Source organism: Nomascus leucogenys, chromosome 12 (assembly GCF_006542625.1).
Source record: "Nomascus leucogenys isolate Asia chromosome 12, Asia_NLE_v1, whole genome shotgun sequence".
NCBI classification, from domain to species: Eukaryota; Metazoa; Chordata; class Mammalia; order Primates; family Hylobatidae; genus Nomascus; species Nomascus leucogenys.
The window spans coordinates 23,367,405-23,384,713 of record NC_044392.1 but is presented as its reverse complement, the minus strand read 5'-3'; the positions used below and the strand labels follow the sequence as shown (position 1 = coordinate 23,384,713).

The following is a 17,309-nucleotide window of genomic DNA, read 5'->3' as shown; positions in this document are numbered from 1 at the left end:
TCTGTGTATTCATTGTTCCGTTTTTTTTTTAATTCCACATATAAGTGAGATCATGCAGTGTTTTTCTCTGTGTGTGTGGTGTATTTCACTTAGCATAATGTCCTCTAGGTTCATGAATGTTTTTGCAAATGGCAGGATCTCTCTTTTTCAAGGATGAATAATATTTCATTACATACACACACACCCACATCATAGTTTCTTTATTCGTCAACAAGCACTTCAGTTGCTTCCATAACTTGTATTGTGAATAATGTTACAATGAATATGGGAATGCACATTTTTTAAATAAGATTGTGATTTCATTTCCTTTGAGTAGATATTCAGAAGAGTGGGGATTGCAGGGTCGTATTACTAGTTCTATTTTAATTCCTTAAGAAACCTCCATACTGTTTTCCACACGGGCTGCACAAATCTGCATTTCTACCAACAGTGTACAAGGGTTCCCTTTTCCTCACACTCTTCCTAACACTTGTTATCTCTTGTCTTTTTGATAATAGCCATCCTAAAAGGTGTGAGGTGATATCTTATTATGGTTTTGATTTTCATTTCCCTGATGATTAGCGATGTTGAGCATCTTTTCATATACCTGTTGGCCATTTTTATGTCTTTTGAGAAATGTTTATTCAGGTTATTTGCCCATTTTTTAATTAGGTTATTCAATTTTTTGGCATTGCGTTGTTATATATTTTTGATATTAACCCCTTATCAGATATATGGTTTGCAAATATTTTCTCCTAATGTGTAGGCCTCCTTTTCATTTTGTTTATTGTTTCCTTTGCTGTGCAAAAAAAGGCTATTTACTTTTATCCGGTACCACACGTCCAAAGTTAGATTTAAATTAACGTAGTTTTCATTGCAAAATTAGCAATGGTAAATTTGTCAAAGCGTTAAACAACCTCATTAAATGCTCATAGGAGCAAATAACCATGTCAAATACCCTGTTCAGATATGGAAAAATTTTGCTCATTTAACAAATATTAAGCACTTACTATGTGCCCAGCATTGGCTAATGTTCAGTGAAATCCTTTTGTTAAGAGATTCTTTTGAAAAACAATCAGACTATAAACATTATTTATTGGTGGAAAGGAGTAAAACATCTATATGCTATAAAAAGGCCGGGTGCAGTGGCTCATGCCTGTAATCCCAGCACTTTGGGAGGCTGAGGCGGGTGGATCACGAGGTCAGGAGATCGAGACCATCCTGGCTAACACAGTGAAACCCCATCTCTACTAAAAATCCAAAAAATTAGCGGGGCCAGGTGGTGGGCATCTGTAGTCCCAATTACTCGGGAGACTGAGGCAGGAGAATGGTGTGAACCCAGGAGGTGGAGCTTGCAGTGAGCCAAGATCACGCCATTGCACTCCAGCCTGGGCAACAGAGTGAGACTCCGTATCAAAAAAAAAAAAAGAAGTAAAACATTTATATGCTATAAAATTCAACTTGATTTTTCCATTTCTTCACTTCAGAAACCATGGGGTCTGGCCGGGCGTGGTGGCTCACACCTGTAATCCCAGCACTTTGGGAGGCTGAGGAGGGCAGATCACGAGGTCAGGAGATCGAAACCATCCTGGCTAACACGGTGAAACCCCATCTCTACTAAAAATACAAAAATTAGCCAGGCGTTGTGGCAGGCGCCTGTAGTCCCAGCTACTCGGGAGGCTGAGGCAGGAGAATGGTGTGAACCTGGGAGGTGGAGCTTGCAGTGAGCCGAGATTGCGCCACTGCACTCCAGCCTGGGTGACAGAGCGAGACTCCTTCTCAAAAAAAAAAAAAAAAAAAAAAAAGAAATAAAACATCTATATGCTGTAAAATTCAACTTGATTTTTCCATTTCTTCACATCAGAAACTGTGGGGTCTGGCCGGGTGCGGTGGCTCACACCTGTAATCCCAGCACTTTGGGAGGCCAAGGAGGGCAGATCACAAGGTCAGGAGATCGAAACCATCCTGGCTAACACGGTGAAACCCCGTCTTTACTAAAAATACAAAAAATTAGCCAGGCATGGTGGCGGGCGCCTGTGGTCCCAGCTACTCGGGAGGCTGAGACAGGAGAATGGCATGAACCTGGGAGGCAGAGCTTGCAGTAAGCAGAGACTGTGCCACTGCACTCCAGCCTGGGTGACAGAGTGAGACTCCGTCTCAAAAAAAAAAAAAAGAAGAAACTATGGGGTCTGGCCTTTTTATTTGGCCACTAACTCTCTGGATTCCTACACAATTTACTTTACTCTGTTGTGGTGTCTCAGATCACTGATCAAGGAAAAGAGTTTTACTTCTCATTAAGTAACTGTTCACCTTCACCTTTCATACCTCACCCAAAATATCTAAAAATGTTATAGAAGAAATTCCAATAGGGAATGTAGTTCTGAGTGTCAGCTCTGGAATAAGAATATCTAAGTCTTCACCCAACCTCCAATACTGGCTGTATGACTTCGTCACTTCTCTAAACCTTCGTTTTCTCTAAACCTTAGTTTACTTAACTATAAAATGGGAAAAATGTTACTACAACCTTGTAGGGTTGATATGAGGAGTAAATGAGAGGTTAATAGCACCTCACGTACTACCTAGTACATTGTAAATGCAGAATACGTTTGATCTATTATTATTGTTGCTGCAAGTATTCAAATTATTGCTAGGCCTAGCGACAAATTGCAGGAGATGTTACCCTAATGATTTTCAGTTTACTTACAGAGCAGTGCTAATCATAGATATATTGGGTTTATATATCCATCTATGCATCTACTCAATAAATATTAGGTAGCTACTATTTGCTTGATATTTTGTTAGGTGCTAAAAGTGATAGGCTCCAAGAATTGTATATGCTGTGAGTAAAATGTAAAATATAACTTTATATTAGAGAAAAAATATTTCAAGAATAATTATGTATTAGCTACTTTCTGGGTCTTTCTGAGAAGGAGTTATCTGTTCATTAACAACAGCTGTCACTTTATTTACATTGTTTTCTTAGAAGAATGGCTTTAGTATTTAAAGAATCTGATTATCTCTAATTCTAGATAGTCATTAACGTCTTTAAACAGAATCTGCCTTTAGCTTTGAGTGGAACATTTCTGTTGAGCACATGTTTTATAATACTGTTGACTACCTTGCTTTTTTTTATTACTTTACATCTTGATACCCTTTTTCACTGAAATCAAAGCACCTTCTATGTGTATATTAAATATTCATATGATGGGAATACTTCTTCTGATGCTAACGTCCTTGTTGCACTGTGGCTTTGCATGTCTAAGTATTGCTTCCTAAATCTAGATAAATGAAAATTCATCTTAGCTTCATTAGTTTCATCAGCTCTAATCATATAATACCTTATATGATCATATAATATTATATCTCCTCACTAAAATACAAGAAAAGTTATAGTTTGATATTTGCTTTAAGCTTCTTTGAAGAAAAGTATTGTACATGTACAAAGGAGTATCAAGATAGAGATGCAATCATTGTATCTATCCTCTAGTTGCCTGTTATGTTATGTTATGTTATGTTATGTTATGTTATGTTATGTTACTTTGATGGAGTCTCACTGTCGCCCAGGCTGGAGTGCAGTGACGCGATCTTGGCTCACTGCAACCTCTGCCTCCCGGGATCAAGTGATTCTCCTGCCTCAGCCTCCCAAGTAGCTGGGATTACAGGCGCGCACCACTATGCCCAGGTAATTTTTTGTATTTTTAGCAGAGATGGGGTTTCACCATGTTGGCCAGGCTGGTCTCGATCTCCTGACCTCAGGTGATCCACCCACCTCAGCCTCCCACAGTGCTGGGATTATAGGCATGAGCCACCATGCCCAACCTAGTTGCCTTTTAGAAAACTAGTTATTCTTGCTTCCAATCCTTTATCACAATAGTGTATTGAATGTCCATAAGTTCAATAGTAATCCTCCAAATATTTGAGACATTATTTTAATATTATGTAGATTATTACTTTGAATTATACTTACAATCAGTACCCATGATTTCTCAGTCACCATTGCTTGAAGACACTTTGTTTTTCAAATAAATGCCTTTTTATGATATTGAAATATAATTTGTATAGTAGATTATGCATGGAGTAGCATACCTAATTTTATCCTTAAAATGTCAACCAACATCAATGTTAAATTTCCTGATTTTAATTTTTGTTCTTGGTTTAGTAAGAGAATGTCCTTTGTTTTAGAAAATGCACACTGAAACAGTTGCTGGTAAAGGGCATAATGTCTCCAGCTTCCTCAAATGAGTCAGGAAAAATGCATATACATAATAAAAATATGCACAGAGTGATTCAGCAAAGTTGGCAAAATGTAAACTGTTGATAAATCTGGAAAAAAGATATTCAGGAGTTGTTTATACTATTTATATAAAGTTACTAAAAAACCTACACCAACTTTAGTTATCAGTTTAGGAAAAGATCATGTATTACTTGCCTTTGTTCATTCTTGAATATCTAGCATTAATCTTTTCCTGTGTGCAAGAATACTAAAGCAGGAGGAAAGAGACTGAGTTAGTGGTTTTGGTTTATTCAAGAAGGATGGAAATCCCAGAGGAATTAGGAAGAAAATATGATGACTGTAAAATTAGAAGATAACGCTCATCCACTATCACATTTTAAAATTACTTGATACCTCCCCCCCCTCAAAAAAAAAAAACCCACGGATTATAGAAAACATCTTATTTGGACATCCTTTTGAAGTATAAGGCTTCCACACAAAAACTTGTACACAAATTGTTCATGGCAGCATTCTTAATAATATTAAAAAGTAGAAACAACCTAAATGTCCATTAGTGGAATATTTTCAGCCATAAAAAGGAATGAAGTACTTGCTAAAACATGGATGAACCTAAGTAAAAGAAACCAGGCATAAAAGACCACATATTATATTATTTCAATTGTATAAAATGTCCAGAATAGGCAAATGTATAGAGTCAAAACTTAGATGAGTATTTGTTAGGGGATTAGAGGCTGGGGAGTATACGAGTAACTGCTAATGGACACAGTTTCTTTTACAGGCCATGAAAATGTTCTGTAATTAAATAGTAGTAATGGCTACAAAAATGTGAATGTATTAAAAATCACTTTAAAAGGATGAATTTTATAGTATGTGAATTATATTTCAATAAAGCTCTTATTTTAAAAAAGTAAAACCTTGCCCATCAGTCTTACCTCGGAGTCTTCCTGTCTAATTAAAGGTAAGTCAAAGACCCCTAACATTACATGATCTGGCTTCCTATTACTCCACAGTCTGATCTCCTTTTACTTTTTCCCTCTTCATTCCAGTCTAGCTGCAGTGCCTCCTGGCTGTTCTTGCCTCCAGCCTTTTTATTGGTAGTTCCTTCTTCCTAAAACTTACCACCTTTAACAGTTTAGTCAAATGTCAACCTCTCAGCAAGGCTTTCCCTGGCTACCCTCTCTGAAATTGTAAACCTCCCCTAAATTACCTATTTCCCCTTTTTGCTTTACTCTTCTCCTTGGCATTATTTACCATCTAACACAATATATATTTTACTTTTTTATCTTACTATTTCTCTTCCCCATAAAATATAAGCTCCCTGAGGACAGAGATTTTGTTGGTTTTGTTCACAACTGTATGCGAGGGCCTAAAATATGCTTGGCACATATTAGCACTGATATTGTTGAATGAATGAATCTGAAAGTATAAGTACAAGCAGCTATAATGAAAATCAGGAATACTAAGTAATTGAAGAAAGGGCTACATATTTTATGCCCTTTATTAAAATAAAAATTAAGTATCTCATGGGACCATGAAACTAAAGGAGTAGAAGGAAAGCAATAATTTGTGTCTTGAAAGCAAAATAATAAGACAATTATTCAGTTACTAAAATGAAAATAAAATGTTATTTGACCCAGGCAGATAATAGTTATTTTACTTTTCAATGTTAAGGACTCGGTAGATATCCAGACATACATTAAGTACTGAAAATATGTTGCCTGAATGGACAGTGTTGACATAAATCAGGGATCATTTAAGTATGGCCCATGCCCTTTTTTGTAAATAAATTTGTATTGGAACACAGCCATGCCCATTAGTCTACGTATTTTCTATTGTTGCTTTTGTGCTATAACAGCGGAGATAAAGTAGTTGCAACACATTATATGACCCACAAAACTTAAAATATTTACTATCTGGCCCTCCACAGAAAAAGTGCATTTGCTGACCCCTGTCTAAATTGGTCTCTGTGGAATACGGAATAGTATAGTAGAGAATCATGACCAAACCTTCAGAAGTTTGCATTTCATTTCCTGGACTGGCTGTGTTCTTTTGGACAAGTTAAGTTCTAAGATTTTCGGTTTCTCGTCTGAAAATGAATAGAATACTTATCTCACCTGGTTGTTGTTTAAGAATTTTAACTGAGCTAATGTGTATAAAGCACTTAGTGAAGTGCCTAGCAAACAGTAAATGGCAGCCCAGTAAGTAGCACATGCATATGTGTATATACATATATGCAGACATGCACATACACACAGGAAATGCATATGCCCTCAAATAGGAACTCTGTAAGTCACCAAGCATTCTCCAGACACTTTCTATATTTTTAAGTAAATAATGAATAAAGTTAAATAGTAAGTACTTACTACACATAAGACAACATGATAAACTGCCAAAATATATGGGATTTTGTTTTTTATGTAGAAAATTATAGTCAAGCATTCTTTCTTTCTTTCTTTCTTTCTTTCTTTTTTCCTCCTTAGAAACAGGGTCTCACTCCATCACCTAGGCTGCAGCACAGTGGCACAATCATAGCTCACTGCAGCCTCAAACTCCTGGGCTCAAGCGATCCCCCTGCCTCAGCCTCCCAAGTAGCTGAGACTACAGGCATGTGTCACCACATCTGGCTAATTTTTGTACTTTTTGTAGAAGTGGGGTCTCACTGTGTTGCCCATGGTGTTATCAAACTCCTGGGTTCCTCAGCCTCCCAAAATGCTGGGATTATAGGCATGAACACCATGCCTAACCTTCAAGCATTATTTCTGACAGCCCTATTTACAGTATTTTGATGCCCTTGACTCACACTTTAGCAAAATGTACAGCCCACTATAGAGTTTTACATTTTCAGGTAAGTTTCAATGTTTTATTTTTAAGGAAGGACTAATTCATGCTATGTTCTGATTATAAAAAGAGGAAAACAGTGTAATGCCTTATACATTATATTGTGACAAAATTTCAATCTAGAACTTTTTCTTGGGTGCCTCATTTTCTTTTCTTTTTTTTTTTTTTTTTTTTTTTGATATGGGGTCTCATTGTGTCACCCAGGCTGGAGTGCAGTGACATGATCTCGGCTCACTGCAACCTCTGCCTCCCGGGTTCAAGCAATTCTCCTGCCTCAGTCTCCCGAGTAGCTGGGATTACAGGTGTGTGCCACCACACCTGGCTAGTTTTTTTGCATTTTTAGTAGAAACAGGGCTTCACCATGTTGGCCAGGCTCGTCTTGAACTCCTGACCTCAAGTGATCTGGCTGCCTCAGCCTCCCAAAATGCTGGGATTACAGGCATGAGCCACAGCACCTGGCCTGGGTGCCTCATTTTCTAACTGTCAGTATACAGAAGGCAAATTCATAGGGCTGGATTATTTTGATGACCTTTCTAACTATACAGTGTTTTCTTTGTTAAAATAAATAAGAGATTTAATTTTTCCTTAACCAAGTTATTTTGGTTGTTAAATGTGAAGACCAATGGTATGAATCCTTAAATCAGGAATATGTGTGATTCTTTAGTATTAAGATATCTGTAATACATGGAATTGTAATTTATCTCACTTTCAATAATTTAGTAAACAGTTATAAATGTACTATATGCTAGGCATTAAAATTTTTTAAAAACTTAATAGAACAGAAATTTTGTTTTCTAAAGGTATGAGATATTGTTGAGAAAAACATTATGTAAACAAGTAATTTTAATAACATAATAGTAATAACAATGAAAGTACGGACGTGAGAGCCGTTAATTCTACTTTAAGATGTCAGGGAAGACCTGGAGAGGTGACATTTGAGCTGAGTCTCAAGGGAACAGTTCAGTATTGTCAGATGTGTATGGTAGAGTGATACCACACAAGAGGTACCAAAGTCATTCAGCAAAAGTCTTTGAGCTTCTACTGTGTGTCAGAGAATGTTTTAGGCAGTTGAACAAAACAAAACAGTTGTTCTAGACAAATGAACAAAACAAATGACTTGTTTTCTGCCACTTTCAGTGGAACATGTAAAGGCATGGAAGTGAGATAAATAATACAGAATGGCTGAGTCTAGAGGAGTCTGGAGGTCCCTGACAGGAAAAAAGCAGAAGCCCCGTCACACCAGGAAGTTTGAATGTAATCCTGTAGGCTACTGATGTCCAATCCCAGAGCTCCAGAGATACTGGTGTGTCATGAAGTTATTACAAAGGAATTAGCAATCCATGCTTAGATATTAAGCATGCATAGCCTGTGGATTTTAATAAAATGTCTTTTACACCTATTTTTATACTACTTTTCAATTTTTTGTAGTTATTTTGAGTAATAGAAACTCATTTAAACATATGAATTCATAATACCTTTTTCGACAATTTTTATTTTCTCAATCGTATGGTACTGTCACTGTAACTATTTTTAAGTAATCATCAGAATGGTTAATTTTTAAATGAGGTCCTAAAATATTCAGCCTGGCATCTCCTGCCAGTGTTGAACCTGTTAAAACTTCTGGAGCTACCATCTAAAACTTCAGTTAATATTTGATGAGCTTCATCTAAGTGCCAAGCACTGCTCTAGGCACTAGGATTACAAAGATTAATATAAAACAAGGTCCATGTCGTCAGGGAACTTACAGTCATAATGAACTAGAGTCTAGATTAAAAATAAATAAGACTGAAGTAAGCATGGAGAAAAGGGTATAGATTCAGGATATGTTAAGGAGGTAGTAACTCTTAATCAATGAGAATCTCTCACTGAAAGCAGACTACTAGAATAGAAGCAAAGACCAGATTCTTAGGAAAAGAGCTAACGTGTTGCTAATACAGGGGAAAAAAAAGCTCTATCTTTTATTAAGAATATTGTTTTCTCCTAGTAACAAGCCTAATCAATCTCCAGAGAACAAGGATATTAATGATTTATGGATCTGTGAACATACCTCTTCTGCTTGATTTTTCTCTGCCTGGTAATAAGGTATAAACCTGTGAAATAATCTTAAACCATGAAAATATGTAATGTAAATGATGTAAAAAATTCATCTGTATCTGACACCTTCACAATAATGTTGGAGAACAGTCATTCTCTATGTTGATCTCTGTACCTTCAGCCCAACAAGCTTACTTCTCTTACTTCTTTCAGATTTCAGCCTTCTTTCCTACACACACACACACACACACACACACACACACAGACACACAGACACACTTCCTTTCTTTCCTCGCAAAGAAAGACAGCTATTGACTAGAAGCCCAGAATTGCCCCCAAGTTCCGACCACCAGCTCGAATTCTTATGAAGTGGACTTGTAATATCCTTAATGTTGCTGTTGGCAGTCAGTTACAGATTCCATTATTGTCGATCAGTGCAGTCGCCATGCGAGGTGGGGGGAGGAATGGAGGAGGAGAAGAAAGGAGGGATGAGAGCTTCCTATTCACAGATTTATCAACCTGCCTTTTCTTGCAGGAAATCTTCGTAAAGGGGGCTGTTGAAATAGCTAAAGCAGGAAGGGGAAGGGGGCTGCAGTTCTTGCGGAGGACTGAAAGGAAATTTGAAAACCTTTCTCCTCAAAACAAAACAAAATGCTGAATTTGTTCTTTTGTCTTTGTTTTTGTTTGATATGCTTTACTTAACTGATTAGCTATTGTGCTGTCTGGTTATCTAAGCTGCTTCCAGTGTAGGAACCTGTTTCTTTTTCTTTGAGTGTCTTTATTCTTTATTTTCGTATGATTTTTCCTGTCATTAAACACACTTCATTATTCAGTGTTATCCTGGCTTTTTCTTTCAGACTAAAGCATAACACCAAGAGACAGAAGGACAAATCTCCCTTCTCTTCTCTTATACCACCCTCTTTTAACCCTATTTCTTTCCCCCTCCCCCTGGTTGTATTAGATTGATGTCACAGAGACAGAATTCAGAGTGGAGGGAGGATCACATTTTCTCTTTCATCATTACTGCCTAGCCAGCAATTTAAGTGTTGGACCCCCAAGAATTTAGTCTCTATATCCTTTTTTTCTCACTTCATCATTCAGTAATTGTGCTCTGTATGGAAAAGTTTTCTGGCTGGAGAATGAGTCTCCTTTCCCCCGGTGATGTGGCGGAGTGGTTGGATAGTAGCACCGAAGAAGAGAAGAGCCTTCTGTCATTTCTGGGTACGGTAGGGCTTGCTTGTTCTTTTAACCCTTTATTGTCTGAACTTTTCTTACTTTTGGGAATAGGACCCCAAATTCTCTAAATCCACTTTTGTATTTTTAAAAGGAGAAGAGGAATTAAGGGAATATGTTTAAGTCGTTTGCTTTTCAAATTTTGTTTGTCTATAGAAATAATGCCACCAACACTAGCTATGAGAAATAAGAGAGAGATTGCTTTGCCTTAACAAAGAGTGCTTGCTCCATTCAAGGCTTACCATGTCATCTGGCCAGCTGTTCATGGTATTTAGACAACTTCTGCCAACCAAAATAATATTATTGTTTTACTTTACTCTCAATACAGTGACGGTGAGGCATGCTGTGTGAGAGTGGGAGTAGGCTTTGTGTGCATGAAATGCCAATGTACAAATCGAGAAGTAGCTTTTATGCAAGGTATGAAATATTTGTAATGTTTATATATGATTTCTACTGACTACATAAAATAGGACACATGGACCTCCCGTTACTTTAACTTTGCATTTATGAATGCTAATAAATTTCTAAGTAAAGCAATTGTTTATCTTGAGGTTATTGATATAATAAACAAATTATTAGGAAAGTTAGGTTGTAAATCCAGTCATATCTTAAATGTGATAGAAGAGCTTGATACTCATTTAAAAACCTATTTGTGAATACTTTCGCTAGATTAATTATAGCCTTCAAATTTATCTTTCTTATAAATTTGATTTATATTTTCCTAGATATAAGTATGCCTTTATTATAAATGGACAAAATTCAGTTGATCTTCTAATTTTCTAATTTATTCCTCATGAATATTTTGTATGACCTATGGATAGTCTTCTGCCAGTCCAAAAGCTATCTCTACTATTATTTGAAAACCTTTCTTATAGTTAGCATAAGTTTATCTTTCAATTCTGTTGTCAATCTTAGCATTCTGGTTTTTTTTGGTGTGGTTTTTTTTTTTTTTTTTTTTTTGCAGTTTAGATGTAAAGGGTCATCCTAATCAGGTCTTCCTAGGTACATATATTTAGATATTAACCCGACTCTTAATTTACCGTGGCCTTATTTATCTTGGGCATTTGGATGACTTTAAGAAATATGTGTACCTCTTAAGCCTTCATTTCTCTGAAGCCTATCTCATTCTACTTGCTTCCCATTCCCCTCCCCTGACACATGCATACATACACATAGAGAAACATCAGTGAAGAAAGAAATACAGATATCCCTAATAAAACCAACTTAGACTCTACTACATCATGGGAAAGGAAGGCAGAGTTATCATTGAACATATTTTCTGTGCTCTGGCATACCTTTATGAATTCTCATTATCTAGCCTAAAGATTAATTTATTTATCTCCTTTTTTTGTGGGGAGGTCATTATCCCACTATGCCTGAAATGAATTTGGTTAATAAAGATGAGTAAATAAAAAGTGCTATAGTAGTGCCCCCACCCATCCCTGCTCCTGTCCTCTGATTAGGGGAGTTAGTAAATTCCTATTTATCCACAGACGGATAAATGGAGGTAATAAAGACAAAGAATGTTAGAACTTGCTTAGAAGAAAAAAATGCAAATTTCCATAAATTATGATGTTGACTTCTGGGTAGTCAATTCCCAATTATCCACGTAATGAAACCTTCAGATTATAGATAAAAACAGGTAAGTCAGAGTCCTGATTCTGCTCAAAGGCTACATTAAGTTTAGTTGCTGAGTGAATAGACAGCAATGTATCCCATGCTCTGCTGTGGCAGTGCTAAGCTGTGAAAGTCAGCAAATCTTATTTTTAGGATTGAAGCTCTCTCCTGACCATAGGCAGCAAACACCTCCATCTGTGGATAAACAGGAATTTTACTGAGCTCCTCCACAGGAATGAGGAACAAAACTATCTGAGATGTAGCTTGTGATATTTCGAGGATTAAATAAAACCCTTGTGTTGAGTCATTTGCTAATGTAATTACCATTAATGACAACATGCTTTTCCCAATGAAGATGCCAAGAGAAAAACAAGAAAACTAAATCTACTTTATGGTGAATCTAGGATGAGTAGAACCAAGAGACACTGTGTCTTTTGGTACCTATCAAATTATGCTTTCTTTGCCTAAGGAATTTTAAGGCAGATTTCCCTCCAGAAGGGGGGATGCAAGAAAAGTACTTTGTGCTGGTTAGGATCTACTACTTACTTCTGTACAGTAACCACCTAACTGATGTTCAGGCCTTCCCAATAATGTAGCTCACTGCTAGTTTGATGAAACTTCATACAACTGTGCACTGTTATTAATCTGTTCAAAAACCTTCCATGGTTTCTTCATCACCTATCAGATAAATTTAAAACACCTTACTGTGAAACTTAATTTGGCCTTTCACACCTGACATTCTATTATTCATTTTAGAGGAGAAAATCCCCAAGCCTCCCTTCCAACCACATTGGTATACTTCCTATCTTGGAACAAATATTGCCCTTTCCTACCTTGTTTCTTCTGTCAGCAGTGTTCAAACTCAGCTTTCTAAATTCAGCTTTTTAAAACTCTGCCCTTGTTTCAAAACTTTCTTATAAATAAATACAGTGTTCTAGACACTGCTAGATGCTGTGGCTGGATACAGAGAAGTATAAGAAAAAGCTGCTTGTGAGAGACATAGAGTTTGGCTGGGGAGAAAACATGAACTATGCCAAGTTAAATAAGAAAAATTAAATGGTAATTCAGACAATGGAGAAAACGAAAATAAGGCAGTTCCTAATTGTAAAATTATTTATCCAGGTAAAAATTGCTTTGAGAGTTTGAAGAATTTACATTTTAAAACATTGAAAATTACGTTACAGAGATAGGGTTTAATCTGAATCCTAAAAGATTTTTATGGAAATGGTGGGGTTTTCTGTATGAAAGCAGTGTCCTGAGGAATATTAAATAATTTCACATCCAGTGAGCAAACTGTCTTGAAAAGAATGCAGAATTCATGTAAAGAAGTAATGAGAGATAACATTTGAAGGGTATTTGGAAGCTCACTGTGTAGGACTAGTGAGACAGGCTAATGAGTGACAATTTTATCCTGAAAGCCATAGAGAAGAATGAAAGATCCTTGAGCAAGAAGAAGATGTGATCAAAGTAGTTTTTTAGAAAGACATCTGAAAGTGATACTAAAGGGGAAGAGGCTAGAAGCAGTTAAATCAGTTTGAAAGCTACTGCAGTAGTACAGGTATGCAATAAGTGCCTCTACTTTTTTATCCCTGTGTATTATAATTGTTGGTTTGTGTATTAAAACCAGACTGTGAATGCCTCCACAAGGAGGGCTTAATCCTCTGTCTTTTCAGCACCTGGAATACTCCTTGTGCAGATGAATGTTTGTGTAGCTCAGGTGAATAACAGATTAAAATAGATGGAGAGATTACAAAGAATCTATCAGCAGAATTGGTGACATATTAGAGGAATGGGGAACAAAATGAATCAAAGATAATTTTTGAACTTGGAAGAATGGTGGTACTATTAACAGAAATAAATTGAGAAAGGGAGCCAATTTTTTAGGAAGATGGGAGTTCTGTTTAGATATTTTGAGTTTTAGAAGACTAATCCACATCCAGACAGAAAAAACAGGTTTGGTAATTGGAAATTAAGTCACAGGTGGGAGCTGTTCATCTAGAGAAGAAAGATAGTTGATATTCTAAGCATCTGTAGGTCATCTGCTATCAAGAGCTTGTCAAGAAAAAAGAGAGGGCAGCAGCTGAAACTTGAAGAATATCAACATTTGGGGGTGGGTGGAGAGACAGAGGAGACACAGAACGAATGACCGTAAATGTGGGAGGAAAGCCAGGGTGGTGTGGTATCACAGGTGCTAAGGTAGAAAAGGTTAACAATGTGGTCAGTAGTGTCAGTGGCTACAGAAGCCGAAGAGAAGTCAGAAAAAAACCACTAGGCTTGACAATGTAAGAGACTGTTGATAACCTGTGAAAGTGTTAATGCTATTTGAGTAAAGTTGAAGAGGGAGAAGTCAGATTTTATAATATTGAGAATGACAGTAGGAGGTGAGATAGTGGAAAGCACAGGTTAAGTCTTTTGCCTGAAGAAATCTGTGACTGACAGAAACATGTACCCTTTTAAAAACTAAATTGAGAAGACTTGGACATATTTTTAAGTGGAGGAGAGAGCAAGATCTTGAACCTACAAGGATAAAGACTAAGAATACAAAACATTTTATGGGTTTGGAGGTGAGAGTAGAATTAAAAGCATAGAATTAACCTTTTGAAGGGAGAAAGGAAAAACTCATACAGGAACCAAATACGCATGCCAAGATTTAGCAATGGAATGTAGGGAAGATGGGGAGATAACAGCTACTGTATTAATCTTATGCCATTTATCACACCCAGTCTTGCAGAGTTAGCTATTTGTGTACCCATTTATGTTGTTATTTGTGTGCCCATCAAATGCTTCCCTGCTACTGCCAGATAAGGATCTTCTCTTAATATTTTGTCATCTTTCAGAATAGCACCGAGTAGGTACTTAGTAGATACTTTTTGAATAATGAGTACTATCCAGATACCCAAAAATTTGAGACTCGGGGCTTTTCAAAATTATTGAAATTATTCTATTGGATCCAGCTTTTTTTCCCTCTTATTCTACTATTCTGTAGTCCCATAACCATTTCAGGTACTTTGATAGCATTTGAAATTATTATTCAGTAGATAATGATTGCATTTTCCAAATTCTAGAATGAGAAGGAAAATAGTGTATACTTTTTTCCACTTTGCCTTTTCTAAATGGAATTTAAATGATTTCATTTTACTTCATTGAGTGAAGTAATTTATGTGATAGAATAGTTCTATGAAAGAATAATGTAAATTTGACAAATCCTAAACATTTTAAGTTTCTAAATGACTCTGTTGACTATAGTTAATTATTTGGCATTGGCAACTATTATCTGATTCCCAAAATTTACACCAAACATCAAGGGAGAAACATATTCATTATGCCAGACTAGATAACCTCAAAAATAATATAGAGACAATTAGAAATGTCATATTAATGTAACAAACACTTTTAACTAAATGGCTGAACTCTCAGGAAGGAAAGGAAGTCCCCAGGAAGAGGAAAAAGAAAACAAAACAAAACTCAAAATCTAGACAGTAAACTCTCCTGGGGGCATTTACCAATTTTAGAATTTTAAAGTTTTAATGTCTATAATATAGGAGATGGGCCAAGGGTCTAACAAAGTGAGGAATTAGAACTGAAAGGCCTATGTCATTCTTCCCCATAGGACTGGGCCTCTGAATGAGTTACACCTTCAGTGAAAGTGAAAGTTAGAAAAAAATCTCATTGACAAATATAGACAAATCTTAATTATCTTAACCTGGACTGGTAGGTGAGGTGGGAGGGGAAAAACATCCTGAGAATTCATAATCACAGTCGTGATAAGGTAAAACTGAAATAGTGGACAACATTAATATGTCAGAGACAGGAAGTGGGTAATTGGAATTGAAGTATTTTAAGATTGTTGAATTATTCAAGAGAAGGATAGAAATCGTGATTAACTTTAGGCTTTAAGTATACGTGTTAAAATGTTAAGGACAACTACTAGAAGAATAAAAATAGAGTGTATATTTTCAAAAGCAATACAGAAGAAAATGGAATTTTTTAAACCTGATTAACCTGATTTTAAAAAAAGAAAATCAGAAAAAAATGGGAAAAAATAAATAGAAAATACAGTAAGATGGTAAAAATAAAATCCAATTATATCAAATTATATATGAAAATGTTAAAAGATAAATATTGTCAGACTGGATTTTTTGAATGCTATGAATGAGAGAGAGATCTAAAACACAGGGACCTAGGAAAGTTAAAAGTAAAGGCTTGGAAAAAGAAAGCTGGTGTAGCCAGTGAAATAGAATAAGACTATCAAAAAAGTTGCTGGAATAAAGGAGGTCCCTCAATAATGATAAAATATAAAAATCACTAGGAAGACATAACAATCTTACATGTACCCAATAACAAAACCTCAAATTTTATATGGCAAAAATGGACAGATATATAAAAAGAAATGGATAATTCTACAGTCCTGTCTATAAAAATTAGTAAGGATATAGAGAATATTCAAAAACGCAGTAAGTTTGATATAATGGACATATATAGAATCCTGACTCCAACAATTAGTCTTCTCAAGCACATACAGAATCTTTATAAAAACTGGCAATAGACCAGGTCATAAAACAAATCTCAACAAATTTCAAAGTTACACAGATTGCATTCTCTAATAACAGTTGAACTAGGTTAGAAATTAGTAACAAATATTTACTTTAAAAACCTTTATTTTTGCAGTCTTTTAAAGTTACTTGCAAATAACTTGTTAGTCAAAAAAGAAAACATAATGGAAATTATAAAATACTAAGCAATACTGAAAATAGTGTATGTCAAAACTTGTGGAATATTACTAAAATTGTTCTTAAATGAAATGTATAGTCTTTTACATTGAAAAGGGCAAAGGCTACAAATTAATGAGCTAAGCATTTAACTCAACAAGTTAGAAAAATAATAAACCCAAAGAAAGTTTAGGGAAAGAAATAATGAAAATAAGAGTAGATAATGATGAAATGGAAAATAGAAATCAATAAAGCCAAGAGTTGTTCCTTTAAAAAGCCTAATGAAAATAGATGAAACAGACAAGATTTGCTAAAAAGAGAAAATATAAACAATGTTGACACATGAAAAAAGGGTATAATTATAGAAAATTAGAGAATTGAAAAATAGGAGACTATTATAAAAAAGACCTTTTTGATAATATATTTGGAAATTTAGACAAGTGGACATTTTAAGAAAAATGTAACTTAAAATTGTAGAAGCAATAAAAAAATGTAATTAGGCCTGTGACCTGTAACCATTAAAGAAATAGAGGCTAGACACAATGGAGCACACCTGTAGTCTCAGCTACTGGGGAGGCTGAGTTGGGAGGATCACTTGAGTTTGAGGCAGTGAGCTGTGATTCTGCCACTTTACTGGGAGTGACAGAGCAAGACCCTGTCTCGAA

The 17,309-nt window shown here is 35.8% G+C and overlaps 1 protein-coding gene across 3 annotated transcripts in view; it reads left to right on the top strand.

Annotated features, from left to right (window-relative positions):
• The window catches only part of RASAL2 (RAS protein activator like 2), a 411,681-nt gene that overhangs the window by 280,854 nt on the left and 113,518 nt on the right, over positions 1–17,309 (top strand). Inside the window, exon 1 of one of the 3 annotated variants that reach the window (XM_030823933.1) lies at positions 9,746–10,306. The exons of the other annotated variants lie outside the window; for them this stretch is intronic. Coding sequence (XP_030679793.1) covers positions 10,201–10,306 — 106 coding nt within the window. The 5' untranslated portion in view covers positions 9,746–10,200. Of the gene's footprint in view, positions 1–9,745; positions 10,307–17,309 lie in introns of those variants that run through there. 3 annotated transcript variants of the gene reach the window in all.